This window comes from Melospiza melodia, assembly GCF_035770615.1.
Source record: "Melospiza melodia melodia isolate bMelMel2 chromosome 7 unlocalized genomic scaffold, bMelMel2.pri SUPER_7_unloc_1, whole genome shotgun sequence".
Taxonomy (NCBI): Eukaryota; Metazoa; Chordata; class Aves; order Passeriformes; family Passerellidae; genus Melospiza; species Melospiza melodia.
The window spans coordinates 1,203,962-1,219,930 of record NW_026948497.1 but is presented as its reverse complement, the minus strand read 5'-3'; the positions used below and the strand labels follow the sequence as shown (position 1 = coordinate 1,219,930).

The window sequence follows — 15,969 nt, the reverse complement described above, 5'->3', positions numbered from 1 at the left end:
AATCTGGTTGCCAGCAGAAAGAGTTGTTGAACTGTTGTACTGAGCTCGGGCTTTTGGTGCTGCCATTTGTTTCAGCATAGAGAGCTCAGTTTGCCACCAACTGGGGCTAGCAGTCGTAAGGGCAAATGCTGGTCTAAGGTTGTTATAACTGAGTTTGTGTGTGTGGAAAGAAATACCCCTTTCACAGTGAGTTTGTGTGTGTGGAAAGAAATACCCCTTTCACAGTGGGTTTGTGTGTGTGAACTTTCTAGTTTTGGGGAGCAGCATTTGCTGTGACACCTGGTGTTTGAGTATAACCAGTCTTTATAAGGCTTTGTGTTCAGGTGTTAACCAATCCTTTGCCTGTGGGACCTGGGAGGCGAGGATCAAACGCTGTAACACGGTGCCTTTGTGGTCCCTGTCCTTGTGGAGTTTGCAAAGATGCAACTTTGGATTCATCTGGTGTAGTGTGAGATTTTGCTGACTATTGTGTAAAAGTTACAATTGTAACAAGCTGGTAATTTTTGTTGTGTGTCATCTGTGTTAAGCTGTGTATTAAGCTTGAGCCTGAGTCAAGAGGGTTAAGCCACCCTTTTAGAAGGGTTTTAACTTAAACTGGTGTTTGTGGGTTGTCAGAGCTGTAATAGAGACAGCTTGTTATAAGTTGATTCCCAAGACCTGAGGTACAGGAGAGCTGTGTGGTTTTTTCGGCTGCATTGTGGTAATTTGATTCTTGGGACTGTATAGCTCTGTGAGATTTTAAGATTTTGTTTGCAACAAGTGCAGCATTTTATGTGGAAAAACTAGTGTGGTGATTTATGTGCATTAAAGCAAATTGAAAGAATTCCAGGAATTCCCCCCCGCCGCCATTTGTGGTGTTTGTGGGCATATCAGATTTTTTGCTGTAACAGAGACAGCCTTTTTATTTATTTTATTTGTGGTTAGACAGATTAAAGGAATCCCTTTACCTTGGCAGTGTGAAAAGTGCATATTATATGTCTCTATGCAGATATAAAATACTATATGTATTTTGTTGTAGTGATTAATAGGGCAGTATCAACATTTTAACAGTGTGGTAAATGCAGTTTTCTAGTTAAGGTAGGAACTATGTATGTGGGATATTTTTTAAGAAATGAATGAGGTACTTGCACCAGATAGCAGCCACAGGACACCTAAATCTTTCAGAGAAAGAGAATTTACTGCTCTCTTATCAGAAGAAACTAACTTCTTCCTGCCTTGCTCAGCCATGAAGACGCCGCTGAGGATTAGGAGGCAGAAGCTGACACTGACCAGACAGAATCCTTTGTTTGAATGGAATTTATGCATCATGTATGAGGTGTATGAATATGCAACAGGCTATTGTTTTTAAGGGTTAATCATCTGTTAATGGGTGTCCTTTTTCGGGCTTATTTTGCCCAGAAAAGGTACCCGGTCCTCCATAACATTCTTCTTATTGTCTCGTATTGTCCTAATCTCAATTGTTCAAATTTTTATTACTCTAATTATATTACTATTTTTATGACAATTTTATTACTATTAAACTTTAAATTATTTTTTTAAAGTGATGGGCATTTTTCACAATGGAGGCATGGGAGGAAAAGTGGATTTAAGGGTCTTCACTTAGTTCTCATTACTCTGGTCTGCGATTTTGGAGTTTTCCGTCAGAAATCGCTCCCTTCCCCCACTCATCCGCAGAGCTTCGGGCAGTTTTCCTTTTCTTGCGGTAAATTAAAGCGGTGCACTAATGCGCCTAATTAGGGGCAGGAAAACTGAGGGCTTTCCTCGGAGCCGGAGCCACCGGAGCCACAGGGGAAAGCCGTGGCGGGAGCTGCGGAGAAGTTTGTTTGTGTTTTCAGCTCAATCCCCTCGGGCCCGGGCCCTTTCCAGGGCTGTTCCTCAGCTCCGGCTCTACCCTCACGCAGCCCGGGGGGCCCTGAGAGCGGGGACGGGCCTGTGCCGTGTGCAGAGCCCGCCCCTGGCTGGGATTGGGCGATGGTGCCGTCAGTCTCGGTTGTGGCGCGCTGATTGGTGGGAGCGGGGCGGAGCAGGGCCCGCTGGCAGGCGGAGGGCGGCCGTGGCTGGGCAGCGGCGCCATTGTCGGAGCGTGTGTGCGGCCCGTGAGCGGCGGCAGCGGCCGGAGCGCGGTGAGGCGGCGGCGGAGCTCGGAGGCGGCCGCAGCGCAGGTGGGAGCCGCGCTGGGTTGTGCGGGGGCTCGGGGCTGGCTGCGGGCCTCGGGGGCGGCAGGGGGCTCGGGCGGGTTCGTTGTGCCGTGTCCGGCGCGTGTTGCCGCTGGCGTGAGGGCGCTGCGGGAGCGGCTGCCCGCGGTGTCCTTGCGGCCGCTGCCTCGGCAGGAGCCGCTGCCGGAGCAGCGCTGGCTCGGCCCGGTTGCTGTGGCTGGGACAGAGGGGGCTGCCCCGTGCCCGGGGCTGTGCGGGGAAATTCCCGTGGCCGGAGGTTTCTGTGCGCAGAGGAGACAGAGGAGTCCTGTAAAAGTGACTTTATTGCTGAGCAGAGGGAGAGGCCGTGGGGCATTTGCCGTGCGCTCTCTGCCGTTGTTATAGTTCGCAGCCCCTTTTTTATTCTCATTTTGCTGGCCTCATCTCCCTCTCCCTTTGCCCACTGGCTGAGGTGCTTGGAAGGTTCAGATCTCCGCATCCGCCATCTGCATGTCCTCGTTAATGTGCACCCCCACTTTTGTATAATAGCCGATATTCACGGCTCTATTAAGTCTTTGTTCTTCTGGAAGTTCAGGAATTTAGCGGGACTTTCTGTGAACAGCAGTCCATGTTAATTAGTAACAGTTATTGAAGCTGGTGATTTCGTCCCTTACTTCCTTATCTGCAAGTCCCTGGCCCCTCGCTCAGCTGCTGAATGAGCTGCACTCTCAAGGTGTGGAGGATGGTAAAAAGATGAGAGTTGCTGTAGCACGTCAGAGGAGAAACAGCATTCGTTTAACCCATGGTCTGCCAGGGAGCCACAAAACCGTGTCCCATTCCCATCCTTTCCACGTTTGAACCAATACATGAGCTGCTTTCTTGTTTCCGTTGTTTTTTTTTTTTTTTTTTCACCACGTTTCCTTTGTCATCTGTTTGCCAACAGCAGTTTGAGACATTTAATTTTCCACAAACCCTTATTTTTCTGCTAAAAGATGATCTAATCGCATCCCATGGTTAAGTGTTGTGTTCGTCATTTCAGTGGGTTTGTCAGCAGGAAGGTCAGGAGCTGCAGCTGTTTGGTTGGTGATTATTGCGAGGGCAGCTTGTAATCTAATGATGCCATTGAAATGAGAAATGGGTTCTGTGGCTCCTGATATGAATTGGTTCGAGTTCCCAGGGGCTGGTCCATGGTGTTTTAGGATTTGTTCTGCTGGCCGTTCATCTTTTCCTGGTTTTGGCTGCTGTCTCCAGCAAGGGCTGCGTCAATTGACTGCCTTTCTCTAATTAAATCATCAAATCCTTGGATTCCCAACTGATTTCCTTGAATTTTTGGTAGTAAAAAATCCCCAGTGCTCTAATATATCCTACATAACACAGACAGTGCCAGCACACGTTGGAGTGGGCAGAGGGATGATTCCCTCCATTTGTTTATAGTGAAGTTTTCCCAACATTCTCCATTTGCTTTTTCCCTTTGCAGCTTCACCGGTTTCTGTTGCAGGGTCAGATATCCTCCCCCTGGGCTCTGCCTTGAGCTGTGCAAATTCCATCAGTGCCAGCAGGCAGAGCTTGGGGTGAGGGGCAGAGGGAATCAGCCCAATTCCTGCCCCGGGCAAGAGACCCAGGTGCATTGTCCACACTTTGCCCAGCAGTGTTCATTTGCGTTTCTAAAGCTCCTCTGGAGGCTGCCTGGAATGAAGCTTCTCTTCCTGCTGCTGGGCAATGTTGATGTTTTGTTGCTGGTCGTTCTCTGTGGGTGTCTTTTGGGCTGTTCCCAGTCTGTTGGGATGTTAAACTCATCTCCATTGAGTGGTGTAACACCCCTTAAATAAAAGCTTTAAAATTCCTTTCCCCAAGGCAAAGACAAACCAAGCCTGAGCAGAGAAAGAAGATTTAAAAGAACCAAGTACAGTTTTTCAGCAGTGCAATGGCAGGCAGCCCAGAGTGTGGGTGTCAGTGAGCCCCAGAGTGGAATTGTGCCGTGGTGTTCCCCAGCAGCTGTGGCAGTGCAGGCCCAGCCAGTGCTGAAGCTGCAGCAGTGGCAGCAAGGCTTGGCCCCAGTGGCTGGAGATGGCAGAGGAGGGTGGCCAGGATTGCAGAGGATTCCAGGCGAGGATCTGTGGGCAGGCGCAGGGGCTTGGCCCGCTGTGGAGCCCTGGCTGCTGCTGCGTTGCCTTCAGGGCAGGCTCAGGGGCGGCCTCCCATCCTCCTGCTGCAGGCGGGAAGTGCAAATCTCCGGAGCTCCAGAGCCCTTGAGGCCAGGCTGAGGGGTCCCCCCCGTGTTGAGCTGTGCTGGCGGCTGTTTCTGGCCTCAGGGACACTTGGCATGGGCCCCTTGGCCACCAGTGGTGCTGCTTTGCACTCCTTAGGCAGGAGCCGATGTCCTGGCTGGGTGTTGGCAGCAGCAAAGTGCCAGGGCAGGCTCTGTGCCAGCCCAGCTTCCTGTGGGAGAATGTGCCTTGATATCTGCTCCAGTGGTTGCTGAAGCAGTGAGAATTGCTTTTGCCCCCCTGTTAGGTGCCATGGTGTCAGCAGAAGATATTGAAGCCTTCCTGCTCAGGGCATTTCAGTGCCAGGCTCTCACAAGCACCCACAGCTGCACGGGTTGAGCTGAGCATGGGGCGGTGACCTGCGCTGTGTCCGATTCCCCTTCCTTAATAACAGCCTGTCTTGTAGCTCCTTTCCATTCTGCTGCCCTTGCAGAGCCATCCACAAACACATTTTATCCCTCAGGCCAGGGAATGTCCAATCATCAATCTGTCCCAGCCTGGGTCTGGAGCTCCGTCCCTTGAGTGCAGTCCTGGGTTCCTTTCCAGCCCTCTCCAGACTGTTCAAACAGGAGGCTGGGTTAAACCCTTGCCCTGTCCTCAGTTTTAAATCCTCCTGTGCCATTGAACAAGTTTCATACTGTAATAACCAAGCCCTGCTCGGTATTTTGAAGCTCTTTTGGTTGTCAGACCTTTAAATTGATGCCAGACTTGAGCTATAGGAGATCCTATATAGAGTTAAATATTTTAGCACAAGAATTCCTTTGGCAAGACCCTGTTTAATATCCACCTATAATTCAAATTCTTTTTCCCTGTCTGGAAGGCCCAGGCCAGCCGCCTCAGTTAATCTTCATTTTAACACTTGAGAATTCTGTGTTTCCTCCTCCTGTCCATCCATCCAGTTTGTTGACTGGCAGGATAGGAGTGTTGTAGGGAGACATCCTTGGCTCCAAAAGCCCTGCCTTTAACATGGACACAATCCCAGGCTGTGAGCCCTTCCTTCCCTCTCATGGAACAGGGTATTCCTTGTCCTGGTTGCTTTAAAGTAATTTCTAAAGGCTCCATATCTAATTTTCCCTCTTTCCCTGGGGCTGCCCACATTTTGAGGTTCACATCAGCATAGGCCTTGTCACATTTTGGCACAGAGGTAGAACAGAACTGGCCTCTGTATCCCTTTAACAGTATTAAAATCCAGCTCTCAAATTCCTTCCTAGTTAATAAAACATTACTTTACTATTGTCCCTTTCAGGTCTAAGAATCAGAGTGGATTGAGAGGCCCCTGTGTCCATCAGGAAATGCCTCCTCTCGATGTAGACCCACTCTGAATGTTCTCAAGGGCTGCAGTGTGGTGGGTCCCTGGTGTGATGGGAGCTGTGACAGCCCTACCAATCCATGTGCATCAAGGGGTGGACTTGCTGGTCCTGAGGGTGCTGCTGTCTGTGCTTGCAGTGTCCTTGTGCCCTGCAGCTGGAGCCCTGGTTCCTTGCCAGGGGCTGTTTGGGTGGGCTCTCCCCTGCCGAGGAGGGCAATGCCTCTGCCAGGTGCTTGTGGCCGAGCCGTGCCCTGGGTGTTGGGGCCCCCTTGGGCCCTGGGGTTGATCCCTTAGGGGCTGTAGGAACTGTGCCCTGGCCTTTGCCTTCAGCTTGGCCTTTTGCTGCTCCCTTCTTTCACTCACCTGCTGTGCCTTTGTGCCCAAGTGCTGCAGGGCCTTCTTGTGCCCCTCCTGCAGTGCCCCCCTCAGTGCCTGTGGGTGCTTGTCTTGCTTTACAAGAGAGGTGTCTGCTGGGGAAGGCAGAAAAAGCCTCTCTTGGAATGGCGAATGCAAACCCCGTCCCTCTTAATTTTTAGACTAGTGAAATCAAGGTGCTCCCAGGCAAAGATATGGGAATAGGAATACCAGTTCTTTACTAGTGTGTATAATAAAGCAAACAAACACCAACAGCTGCGGCACTGACAGCAAACAGAGCCCGGACCCAGTCCCGGCCTTTGGGCTGCGGCGCTTTGCCCTTGGGTGCAGTTCCGGGCACGGCCGGCAGGGGCGCTGGTGGGTCCCGTGGGGCGGGGCAGCGCATCCCTCCCGTGGGAACCTGTCTGAAGGGAAATAGAGCAATCCCTTCATCTAACTCTTTGACTTTTTTACCTTCTATAGCCTTTGTCCCGTGTTTTGAGGAAGAATTTGGAGAGGGCTGCCTTTTAACTGAGCTCCTAGTGTTTCGATAAGGTGCTTCCTCTAGAGAGGCAGAGTTTCCTTGAAGAGCCGGAGCTGTGGTTACCAAGGGGCCATAACTCAGAGCAGGACGGGGTCAGGGGAGGATATCCCGCCGAGGCTCGGTGGGAGTGTGGGCAGGGTCTGCTACTGGAATCGGCAGAGGGGGATCTTCCCATGGAGCCCGAGCCTGGAGCGTGGGTAGCCCCCAGATGGCTGATGGCGGCTGATCCGGCAGCTGCCGGCAGAGCAAAGGCAGGTGGGAGAGCCCGGCAGCAGCGGCGGTGCCCAGCGCAGGTGGCACGGGCAGGGCAGCCGGGGATGGGATGGCTGGGACCCCCCCTGGGTGGGGTGGGCGCGGTGACCTCGGAGCAGGCGGCAGGACAGAGCAACCCCCATCTTCCCCAGCATGGGCGGCAGAGCGGCCGCGGGCCAGGCAGTGGGAGCAGGGCACACAAATTGAGCGACAGCGCCGGGGCAGGTGGAGCTGCCCTGGGCAGTGAGGCCGCACCTGGGATGGAAACCGGGGCAGGCGGAGCTGAGGCGGGCAGCGAGCCGGGACCCGGGACAGGCGCCTGGGCCGCAAACACAGGGGGCAAGACCTGCAGAGGATCCCACTCTCTTTCTGATTTTTCCTCTTGTTCCCTTCCCTTTCATTTCCCCTTTAAATTTTCTCGGAGGTTACTCATACTTTAAAGATTTTTATTCTTCTATAATCCTCTGTCTCACATACTGCATATTCTCTTCTAGGTAAATGTTTTTTTTTACACATAAATCCAGAGCCTAAGAAATCTAACCTTCTGCTTGGATACATTGAAATGGTCGATGAGCTAACTCATGACTTCCTAATGTTGTTTTTCTCGTCACCTTTTTATTTATCCTTTGGCAAATTAAGCGTCTTTCAGTTACTTGCTTTGCAACTCCAAAAATCCCAGTGCACCCCTAGTGCCTTAAAAAATAATCGCACAAAGCTTGAGTACCCCAGTGGGTTTTCTGATGCATGTCTTCTAATATTTTCTTAGAAGCACATTTATTAAGTAATTGTCTTCCATCAAGAAGTTTCCATTTCCCTGATTTATCTTGTTCACTTCCTGTCATGTTTAAAACTTTTTTCTCGGCTTTCCTAAACTTTGCAATTTCCAGTTTTTCCTCATGTGGAGTTAGTGTTAACATTACTCTTTTATCTCCATTTTCTGCTGCATCCTTAGCTTTGTGCTCTGCCCCCAGTTTGCCCAGTTTGCCTCTCCTTTGGCCCGGGCCGGGTTCCCCCCCCCGCAGTGGCTGGAGCAGCCGAGAGCCCCGCGCTGCCCATCCCGACCTGTCCCGGCTCCATCCCCGCTCCTGCCGCGTCTGCGAGGGCTGCGGGAACGGGGCACCGAGGGTGTGGCTGCTGCTGGGGGAGGAGGAGGAGGCAGGGAAGGGCAGGGATGAAGGGGGAGGAGGAGGTGGGGTTAGAGGGGAGGAGCAGGGGGAGGAGGGACAAAGGCAGATGCAGGCTGAGCTGAGGGAACCACGCTGTCGATCCCTGCCTGAATTTGCAGCCCCCACCTGTGGGATCATCGCCCCCCCATCGCACCCATGAGCGGGGAGAGGGTGCTCGGCCTGGATATCCTGGGGGGTCCCTGGGTTGGGGCTTTTGGGGGATGTTTGGAGACTGAAGAAGTCCAAGGCTGAGCAGAAAAGGCCCCTTGGGGGGACATCGGGGGGTGGCGGTGGCGGCTGCCGGCAGAGTCAGCCTGGAGGAGCAGAGCCCTGTGTCCCCCAGGAGCCCAAAGTGGGGAGCCCAGAGAGGGGGAAGCGCCGCCATTGGCGGGAGCCTCAAGAGCCTGGAGAGGGGCAGGGGGGACTCCTTGGAGCCGCTGCAGCCCAAAGCAGAGAATGAGGGGAGAAGGGAGCTTGGGAGCCCAAGCAGCCCCGGCATCCTGAAATGGGGAGAGCAAATCGAGGGGAGCTTTTGGCATTGCTGGGACTGCCAGCAGCCTGGGCAGGGCGGGCACCGGGCACAAGGGGGACCCCCAATCCAAGTGTGACCCCAGCTGGTGGGACAGGGGGGAACCCCCAAACACCAGAGGGGAGCGTCGAGGGACGGGGAACTCCTGGGAGGCTTTTTCAGGGCTGAATCTTGGTGTTTGGGAGGTTTTTCTTTAGCCCAGGTGGCCAGTGATTGTAGTGATGGACTTCGGCAAAAGGGACCTTCAATCTCAATGTGATTTGGGAACGATGAAACAGGAAAGCCTTATAAATATGATTCTCTGGCAAAAGATTTTGAGAATATAGAAAGTGTAAGGAAGATTGAAATGAAAGCTAGGTTTGAGATATCTCAGTTAGTGAGCAACTGGAAAACAATGGTGTGGCCCAACTGAAGGTAATCCCCTTTTGATGAAACAATTCCCTCTGCTTGCAGGCAGGTCCAGACCCTACTAGTTCAGCAGAAGGGGTCCAAAGAAGAGATTTTAGTGTTGAAAATTTAACACAGTATGGTGATGTATTGATTCTTATAGGCTGTATGTAAATGCTCTAGGATTTGTATCTTGTACCAGATTGGTAAGTGAGAAATAGAATATTCAACACAGAAGAAAATTAATTGTATTGTAATGGGACCCTTACTCTCTTACGCTCTTCTCCTCTTACTTTCTTACCCTCTCATCCTCTCTACCCCTCTCTTCTCTTGGGCCTGCTCCGAGCTGTGCCTGGCAGCTCCAAGCAGGGCCCTGCACCCAGGCCCTTTGCAATAAATCAAAAGTTTCACGACCTGGCTGCAGAGATCTCTCATCTCCGTCTGTCCCGACCGTCCTACTTCCCGACAGTCCTACAAACGCTCTCATCCCTTGTTTTCCCCAAACCAGGATTTCCCATTGTCAGCCCTACGGAGGCTGCAAGGAAGAGGAAGATGCCCCAGGACACTAAAGCAGGTGAGGAGGAAGTCAGTGCCCCTTTCCCCTCTGTGCTGCTCCATCTCCCAGCCCAGCACGGCCCCGGCTGCAGCTCAGCCCTGGGGGGATCTCCTTGCCCTTGCCTGTGGCACGGAGGCAAATCCCATCCTGTCCTTGTCCTTCCTCCCCCAGAGCAGGAGCTGAGCATGGAGAGCAGGGAGGACAAATGCCCGCGGCAGAACCTGGTGGCAGAGGCCGTTTTGAGCGGCTCCACGGCGCAGGAAGCCAACGGGGAGGAAAAGCCCCGGAGATGCCGCACAAGGAGGGGCTGCAAACGCAGCTGGCGGGGATTTGAGGGGGAAAGAGCCAGCCTGGGCTGGGAAGGCGGCCGGAGACGGAGCCAGAGCTCGGAGCTGGTGCTCCATGAGCAGCTCCATGATGGGGAGAAGCCCCACACGTGCGTGGAGTGTGGGAAGAGCTTCAGGCGGAACTCCGACCTGATTGTGCACCAGAGGATCCACACTGGGGAGAAGCCCTACGAGTGTGGGGAGTGTGGGAAGAGCTTCAGTGTGAGCTCCCACCTGATCCAGCACCAGAGGATCCACACTGGGGAGAGGCCGTACAAGTGTTCCGAGTGTGGGATGTGCTTCAACCAGAGCTGCAGCCTGATCACACACCAGAGGATCCACACTGGGGAGAGGCCCTACGAGTGTTCCAAGTGTGGGAAGAGGTTTCCGACCAGCTCCAGTCTCCTCCAGCACTATCGGATTCACAGAGAGGAGAGGCCCTTCCAATGCCCTGACTGTGGGAAAGGATTCAAGAACAACTCCACCCTCATCACCCACCAGCGCATCCATACAGGGGAGAGGCCCTACGAGTGTGATAAATGCAGGATGAGGTTTAAGTCCAGCTCCCATCTTCTCCGTCACTATCGGATTCACAGGGAGGAGAGGCCCTTCCGCTGCCCCGTCTGCAGGAAGGGATTCAAGCGCGACTCCACCCTCGTCAGGCACCGGCGCATCCACACAGGGGAGAGGCCCTACGAATGTCCCCAGTGTGGGAAGAGCTTCTCCAGGAGCTCTCACTTGACCCGACACCAACGGAGGCACCACTAAGGGAAGCCCTGCGAGTGCCCCGAGTGCGGGCAGAGCTTTGTGCGCTGCTCCAGCTCCATCCCCCAGTGGAGGAGGCACTTTGGGCACAGCCCTGGTCACTCACATTCCGTGTGATCCATGTTGGGAACACACCTGGCTGCTTCGCCTTTTGGTTTGGCCTTAATTTTCCTCTCCTTCACCTTCATCCTTTAAAAACACCCCAAACTGGTTTAAATGAAGGAAATTGATCAAATATATCTGCAGTTCCATAATTTCTCAGTTGTTTTAGAGGGAATTTAGGATTTGGGGACACGTTCTATATGGAGTGCTGGTGTTGCTAACAGGCAGGAATTTGATCTCACCCTTCTTGTGTTTCTCAGAACTCCTCCCCTGACCCAAACCTCAACTCCACCCTTGGGATACCGTATAAAAACTCCACAGCCCTGCCTTTGCCCTGTCTTTGGGGGGTAAGAAATGGATTCCCAAAGGATCAGCCCTTTTCCATCTGGATTCCCAGAGGATCAGCCCTTTTCACACTGGATTCCAAGAGGATCAGCCTTTTTCACTGCATTCCCAGAGGATTCTGATTCTGTCACTGTTTCTTTTTGTTTCTATTACTGCATTGTATTTTTAATTTTTGCTAATAAAGTACTGGTTTTTCTGCTCCCATATCTTTGCCTGAGAGCCCCTTAATTTCAAAATAAATTGTTGTTATTATTATTATTATTATTATTATTATTAATAATAATAATAATAATAATAATAATAATAATGGTAATAGTAATCAAAGGGAGGGCGTTTACATTTTCCATTTCAGAGGAGGGTCCTGAAATTGAGAGACACCCCCAAGGCTGGGCCATGTGAAAGTTCCTGAAAGATGTAAATTCATTTATGTATATGCATGAAGGTCTATGAATATGCAACAGGGTAATGTAATTAAAATCAGATTAATTAAGGGGTGTCCCTGAACATAACTGGGGGGTCTTGGTGGCCATAACAGCCTTTGCTCGATGGTCCTTGTCTCCCATTACATCAATCCGTTGCATATTCATGGCCTTGTTGCATATCCATCAAGTACTTTACATATTCCAGGAACAAAATTGGCTTAATCCTGTCTGGGGGTTCAACCCCCCTCCCAGCTCAATTTGGGGTGTCCCATCCTCCTCCCAGCTCAGTGTTGGGACCCCATACCCATCCCAGCTTAATTTAAGGGTTCCATTCCCCTCCCACCTCAATTTTGGGGTCCCATTCCCCTCCCAGCTAAATTTTGGGGTCCCGACACTCTTTTTCCACGCTCTCTCCTTTCCGATCGTTCCCCCAATCCCCTCCTCTGTGTTTGGTTTTGAGGGCTCCAGGCCCCTCATGCTCCGTTTTGGGGTCCCGACCCCATTTTGGATTAATTTGGGGTCCCCAGCCCATCCCCATGGTCGCCTTCTCCCCCCCCACCAAATTCCGCTGCTGGCAACTGATGAGTCATCAGCGAGACACGCTCTGATTGGCTGGAAATTACCCCGCGTGGTCTCTGAGTATTTACCTCAGTGAGAGGCCTTGGTCTGTGGCTGGCAAGTGATGAGTCAGAGTCGGGCCGGGCGCTGATTGGCTGAAAATCGCTGAGCGGGGCCAGTGCTCTGAGTTTGGGCCCAGCAAGTGGATCGTCGTCAGTGCCGCGCGTTGTGATTGGTCGGGATCTGTTTTGCGGTGGGGACGTGAGGAAGTGGGGTTACTTGGGGTTTATTTGGGTTTATTTCGGGTTTGTTTGGGGTTTATTTGGGGTTAATGATGGACTATTTGGCCTTTATCTTGGGTTTTACTTGGTTTATTTCTGTTTATTTGGGGTTATTTGGAATTATTTGAGTTTATTATGAAGTATTAGTGTTTGTTTAGGCTTATTTGAGTTTATGTGGGTTTATTTGGAATTATTTGGGGTTCTTGGGGTTAATGTTGGTGTATATGGGGTTTTTTTTCGCTGTGCTTGATATCATTCGGGGTTTTTTGGCTTTCACTTGGGGGAGTTTTTTTTCGGTTTTTGGGGTTATTTTGATTTATTTGGGGTTATTTGGGGGATTTCTAGGTATTGTTTGGGGTTGTTTGGGGTTATTTAGGTTTTTTTCCAAGTGTTTTGGGGTTATTTGAGTCATTTGGAGGCAGGTAGGGTCAAAACCTCAGCGAATATTTCTCCTGCAAAAATCGGGAATTTTTCCTTAAAACTCCGAGTTTTTTTCCCCAAAAAACCGCGAATGTTCCCTTAAAAAACGCGGACTTTTCCCAACCAATAGCAGCGCGCGCTGCTCCAAACCATCCAATCACCGCGGGTCCCCCCTCAGGAATACCAGCCTCTCTGTGCACCAATCCAACCAATCACTGCATGCCTTACCTCAGACACGCCCGCCTCTCACCCCGACCAAGCCAATCACCGCGTTCGTCCTCCCAGCTACTCTCGCCTCTCGACCTGAACCGACCAATCACCGGGCGTCTTCCCTCAGCAACTCCCGTCTTCTTTGCCTCTAGCCAACCAATCACCGCGCGCCTGCCTTCAGCAAAGCCCGCCTCCCCCGCCCCTCCTGTCACTCACTTCGCCCTCTACGAAACCAACCAATCACCGGGCGTCTCCCCCCACCAACTCCCGCCCTCCCCAGCCAATCAGAGCCGAGCTGGAAGCAGCGCCCCTTGACCTCGGGGCCGGGCATGGAGCGGGCGCCCCCTCCCCCCCCACCTCGTCCCCGGGACCCCCTCAGGGACCCCCAGGAGCCGCCCCGGGCTCGGGCGGGTCCTGCGGGAGGCGCTGGAGAGAGCGGGGGAGGCGCTGGGAGAGGACGGGGGGCTCCGGGAGCTGCTGAGGAGGCGCAGGGACAGGTGAGGGGTCCTGGAGGGGTCGTGAGGGGAATTTGGGGAGGGGTCTTGAGGAGGTTTGGGGGGGATTTGGGGAGGGTGTGGGGGGAGCTTGAGGGGGTTTTAGCGGGGTCTGGGGGTGCTGGAGGGGCCTTGGGGGGAATTTGGGGAGGGTTCCTCAGGGGGTGTGATGGTTCATGGATTTGATCTAAGGGTGCAAAAAGAACCAACACGGTACAAGGGGGTTTGCAATGATAATCGAAACAAATGCACCTTTATTGAATGACCACAGCAAAACGTGATAGAGGGATTAAGGGAGAGAAAAAGATGGGGGAAGAGAGAGACAAAAGAGAGAGAGAAAGAGAGAGGGGATAGAGCTACCAAACGTAGAGACGAAGTCCTTTGGTCCAGTCCAGTTGAGGACCCGCCTGTTGCGTTGGGGAGGTCGCAGAGGCCCAGTTCATCTGGACCCCAATTATACTCTTTTTCTTTGGGGCAAGGGGGATGGATTTTGCAGCTGAAAGAAAGGTAGTTTATTGTATCTTCGGGGAGGGGTGGGAAAAAAGGGTACACACAGTCCAAGTTTGGCAGCAGGCGAGAGTCATTGATTTCGTTGTCCACTGCCTACACCTGCAATATCCACCTTGCTTTGGGCAGCTTTCCTTCCTCGCCCTGTACACCTCCCCCGAGTTGGGGCTTTCGGTCCCAGTCTCTGGAAGAAGGTGAGAGGGGCCTTCTCACATAGGGATTTCATGTCTCAGTCCTTTGATGAAGAGGTTTCTTACATCTCTACTTGTCTGCCACAGTGGTTATGAACGGTCTTCTCTTGGAGGAGGGGAGCACCCTAATGCTCAAACCAGCCAGGCTGAGAGGTAGGGAGGATTCCAGAGCTATTGTGCAAAAGGGCAGGATGCCCTGTGAGCTCAGTGTAACGTATAACAAACAACACGTGTGAAAACATCAACTTAGCAACACTTTCAGGCCTCAGGCACATGACTTTCCCGGCCACCGGATCAGCGAAAGGGGGTTTTAATTTTTTGGTGGTCTCTCTCCATGACAATCATAAGGCAGACGAGGGATATTTCAGACAGACTCTCACAACACGGAACACACTTGTTCCTCCAGCTCCAGAAAACTTGATGCAGGAACAAAAACATTCCTGCAGGAACCACCAAAGGCCAAGGGCCGTTTGGCCACTTTCACTTCCACATCGCACGCTCGGGCAAATTGCGCAGACCAAGCAGCCTTTCCCCTCTTCCCCATTGGCCTGAAGACACTCTGCACCAAGAGAAAGCTCCTGGACACCCGGCTATCCAACAACAGCAATTTAATGTTCCTCTAGTGGGTGAAGGGAAAGGAAGTGCTGGCAGAGGAGAGGTGTTCCCCGCAGGCTCAGGCGGCCCCAGCAGACGCAGCCTCCCGGATCAGTTCTGCACAGCGCCGCGGCAGGACACTCAGCCACGGGCACACAGGAAAGGCCGCGACTTCCAGAGGCGGCGGAGTTGGTCTCGCATCCTCTGGAGCCGGGAGGAGGGAACGCTCTGTACGGCTAAAAGGATGTACAGAGCTTGAAGCGCCAGGCATGAGATGGCAGGGCTGCTGTCATCCGTCATGTCCTGAAGGGCTGCAGAGAGAGAAACAGAGGCACAGTCAGAGGCTGGATCTGCGGGGAGCTGGGCGGAGCCTCCAGCCTCGTCCGTGCCACGCAGCTGCTGGCACGGCCTGGAGGAAGCAGGAGCCAAGAAGGACGAGCTGGCAGCTGCTGGCCAGGAATGCCCCGCAGGCCCCTGCAAGGTGTCTGCGCTGTGGCCTCGCTGCCCTTGGGGCGCGCAGGGAGCGGAGCCGTCGGCGGGCGGGCCAGGGAACGCAGCTGCCAGCGGCAGCCCCCGCCGAGAGCCCGCGGGCCTCACTCACCGCTGCAGATGATGCGGAACTGCGGCTGCTGCCCTGTCAGGTAGCGCCCGGCCATCCCTGGGGAACACAGAGCGTGTCCTGCCTTCAGAGGCACAGCTGCCGCCCACGGGCGCTGCCAGCCCTGAGGCCACACGCCCTGCTGGCCCGGCAGGGCTCAGCCCGGGCCCCTGGCGCACGCTGCCGCCCCAGGGCACGGCTGCCAGAGGGCGGCAGCAGCAATGCCCAGGCCAGCGGAGGCTGCACATGCCCGTGCCCGGATCCTGCTGCCGGCACAGCAGGCGGGGCCGGGGCCGAGCTGCGGCAATGGGGCGGGCCGGGGAGGGAGCCGGGCTTGGCGCTCACCCATGAACCTGACGGCCGCCTCTCGCAGGGCCTCCTGTGCGCTCCGCAGGGACGGCAGGGCCCGGCGCAGGTGCTCGGCCGCTCGGCTCCTGTCCTCTGCCAGCTGCAGAGAGCGGCAGGGCACGGAGGGAAAGGGTTGATGCGGGCCCTGCCGCTGGGCCGGGCGCTCCCTACGGCCGGCGCTGCTCCCCCTGCCCACAGAGCCCCGAGGCCCGGCCAGCAGCCGCAGGCGCTGGGCTCAGCACGGGGCACAGGGCCCGGCGAGCCGCGGTGCCGCCCCGCAGCAGAGCCCGGCTGGCTCGGGGCTCCGTC

General features: G+C 53.8%; 2 protein-coding genes across 3 annotated transcripts in view; both read left to right on the top strand.

Moving 5' to 3' along the window:
- The window catches only part of LOC134432715 (uncharacterized), a 321,669-nt gene that overhangs the window by 14,215 nt on the left and 291,485 nt on the right, over positions 1–15,969 (top strand). The gene's annotated exons all lie outside the window — the stretch shown is intronic.
- On the top strand, positions 8,527–11,241 carry LOC134432770 (zinc finger protein 239-like). Of its 2 annotated transcripts, none has more exons than XM_063181681.1 (2): positions 8,527–9,517; positions 9,676–11,241. In XM_063181681.1, exon 2 carries the CDS (start codon positions 9,685–9,687, stop codon positions 10,591–10,593), a length of 909 nt encoding a protein of 302 aa, XP_063037751.1. In that variant the 5' UTR covers positions 8,527–9,517; positions 9,676–9,684; the 3' UTR covers positions 10,594–11,241. The 2 variants fall into 2 exon arrangements, with proteins under 2 accessions (XP_063037751.1, XP_063037750.1); XM_063181680.1 differs by having other exon boundaries at positions 9,671–11,241.